Source organism: Carlito syrichta, unplaced genomic scaffold (genome assembly GCF_000164805.1).
Source record: "Carlito syrichta isolate Samal-C Ts95f unplaced genomic scaffold, Tarsius_syrichta-2.0.1 Scaffold289032, whole genome shotgun sequence".
Classification (NCBI taxonomy): Eukaryota; Metazoa; Chordata; class Mammalia; order Primates; family Tarsiidae; genus Carlito; species Carlito syrichta.
This window is the reverse complement of record NW_007233128.1, coordinates 134,732-137,767: the sequence shown is the minus strand read 5'-3', so window position 1 is coordinate 137,767 and position 3,036 is coordinate 134,732. Positions and strand designations below refer to the sequence as shown.

The 3,036-nt window shown below is 46.8% G+C and overlaps 1 protein-coding gene across 1 annotated transcript; it reads left to right on the top strand.

The window, feature by feature from the left end:
• Positions 1-1,758: 1,758 nt before the first annotated feature.
• LOC103256196 (receptor of activated protein C kinase 1-like) lies at positions 1,759-2,836 on the top strand. The gene is given in 2 exon segments (XM_008054097.2): positions 1,759-1,964; positions 1,967-2,836. Coding segments are annotated over 2 exon segments (939 nt in total). The 5' UTR covers positions 1,759-1,870; the 3' UTR covers positions 2,812-2,836.
• The last annotated feature ends 200 nt before the right edge of the window (positions 2,837-3,036 follow it).

Genomic DNA, 3,036 nt, shown 5'->3' with positions numbered 1-3,036 from the left:
ATTATATATATAAAACAGAGTAGTTCAAAGAAATTCAGGTCTGAGAGAGCTTTGAAACATATTTGTTCATTTAAAAAGGATTTTCAACAAAAATGCTCATGTTTTTAATCTCTACTCCCATATGTTTAAAATAAAAGACTTTTATTAGAGCAAGTCATTGAACTAAAATGCAAATTGATTTTGTTTGTTTGTTTGTTTAAAGAAAGAAAAAGAAAAAATCTCCTGAAAAATGACCCGGAGCCATTGTTTTGGAAAGAATCATAAGTAGGACCATGGATATAAGCAGTTTTAAGAATCTCAAAAAAGTTTTGGGGCTTAGTTTGTGTATTTTTTGCATATACCACTAACCAACAGGATAACTGTTAGCATTTTGAAGCATTTCCTCCAACAAACAATAATATTTCTAACCACAGCTATATCGCTTGCATAATTTAACTCTTAGATGATGAGTGTTGTTTGTTGTTGTTGCTGTTGTTTGTTTTGTTGTTGTTGTTTTTACGATTTTTGTGTCTTATAAATAACCTTGGGGAAAATCAATGACAAGAAAGTACCCATGGGACCAAAAGTGACAAGAAAGTACCCATGGGACTAAAAAGTGAAAATGTCTTTAAAGATGTTGATTCTGGTTTAAGTATAAGTTCACATTTAATATCTTAGACTGGCCGGGTGCGTTGGCTCAAGCCTGTAGTCCCAGCACTTTGGGAGGCCGAGGTAAGGGGATTGCTTGAGCCCATGGGTTCAAGAACAGCCTGGGCAACTTGACAGCCTGTAGTTCCAACTACTTGGAAGGCTGAGGCGGAAGGATCACCAGAGTCCAGCAGGTCAACACTGGGTGGCTGTGAGCACACCTCTGCACTCCAGCCTGGGCTATGGAGTGAGACTCCAACTCAAAAAAAAAACAGACAAAAAACAAATCTTAGGCTTGGGTTTTACCATTTCCATCCACAGAATGGGCCTGTGTAGCACCAGAACAAAGAGCTAGATTGTAGTTATTGAAATTTTAAAATCTAATCTAATCAGAGTTTTGAGATCATAATAATGAACACAAGAAATTAACCATGGAAAATATCCAAGTTTTAAGCTTTAACCCCATTTTTTACCTTGTAAAGATACAGCTTCATTTGATCACTGCCTTTCTTGAGTTCCTTTAGTGTCTTGGTACAATATAACCACTACCAGAATACAGCTCAATGAACTTCTTCAAAACAGCTTAAGATGTTGAATTGGGCCAGGTGTGATGGCTCATGCTTATAATCCTAGCACTTTGGGAGTTCAAGGTGTGAGGATCAGCTAAGGCCATTAGTTTGAGACCAGCCTGGACAACATAGTGAGACCTTATCTATAACCAAAAAGAAAATTAGCTGGGCTTGGTGACACATACCTATAGTCCCAGCTACTAGGGAGGCTGAGGCAGGAGGATCACTGAAGCCTAGGAGTTCAAGGCTGCAGTGAGCTACGATTGGGTGACAGAGCAAGACCCTGTTTCTAAAAAAAAAATTTTAAAGGCTTTGTAGAAAGCCTATTATAACACGATAATTAATTGCGTTCAAGGACGTCCACTTATTATTGTATGGCCTGCAGTATAGAGAGCAGGGTATTCATTGATTACAGTATATGTGATTCAGGTGAAGGTGTGTGCCTTATGGCGGGTTGTAACTTTGTGGGTGGTACGATATAAGAATCCAGTAGTTCTCAACCTGGCTGTTTGTTAGAATCCCTGGGTGGGTGAGCGTCTTAAAGATACTGATGCCCCTTTTTTTCTCCGCAGGGCCGCGGCGAGTGCGGTCGTGGTGCTCGTCTCTGTGAGCCATCCGGTGCCATCCTCGTCGCCGCGGCGACGCTCGCACTCGCCGCCACCACGACAGAGCAGATGACCCTTCGTGGCACCCTCAAGGGCCACAACGGCTGGGTCACGCAGATCGCGACCACCCCGCCGTTCCCGGACATGATCCTGTCCGCCTCGCGAGCAAGACCATCATCATGTGGAAGCTCACCAGGGACGAGACCGACTACGGCAGCCCCCAGCGTGCCTTGAGGGGCCACTCGCACTTCGTGAGCGGCGTGGTGATCTCCTCCTTCGGCCAGTTTGCCCTCTCGGGCTCCTGGGACGGGACCCTGCGCCTCTGGGATCTCACAATGGGCACCGCCACGCGACGATGTGTGGGCCACACCAAGGATGTGCTGAGCGTGGCCTTCTCCTCTGACAACCGGCAGATCGGCTCCGGGTCCCGAGACAAAACCATCAAGCTGTGGAACACTCTGGGTGTCTGCAAATACACCGTCCAGGATGAGATCCACTCAGAGTGGGTGTCTTGTGTCCTCTTTTCACCCAACAGCAGCAACCCCATCATTGTTTCCTGCGGCTGGGACAAGCTGGTCAAGGTATGGAGTCTGGCTAACTGCAAGCTGAAGACCAACCACATCGGCCACACGGGCGACCTGAACACCGTGACGGTCTCTCCAGATGGATCCCTCTGTGCTTCTGGAGGCAAGGACAGCCAGGCCATGCTGTGGGACCTCAACGAGGGCAAGCACCTGTACACGCTGGACGGTGGGGACATCATCAACGCCCTGTGCTTCAGCCCCAACCGCTACTGGCTCTGTGCGGCCACGGGCCCCAGCATCAAGATCTGGGACTTGGAGGGCAAGATCATTGTAGATGAGCTGAAGCAGGAAGTCATCAGTACCAGCAGCAAGGCAGAGCCACCCCAGTGCACCTCTCTGGCCTGGTCTGCTGACGGCCAGACTCTGTTTGCTGGCTACACAGACAACCTGGTGCGAGTGTGGCAGGTGACTATCGGTACTCGTTAGAAATTTGTGGCAGAGATTTAGAAATTTTTTTAAAAATCTGGTTTTCTGACTTTTAGAAAAAAAACAAAGATACTGATGCCCTGGCCCCAGCCCAGACTAATGACATCAGAACCTCTGGGAATGGAGCAGGATCAGTAGTGGATGTTTAACCCCCAGATAATGCTATTGTGCAGTTCAAGATGCACTGGTACGAACATCACAAGCTTTGGAGTCTGCTGGTGCTGG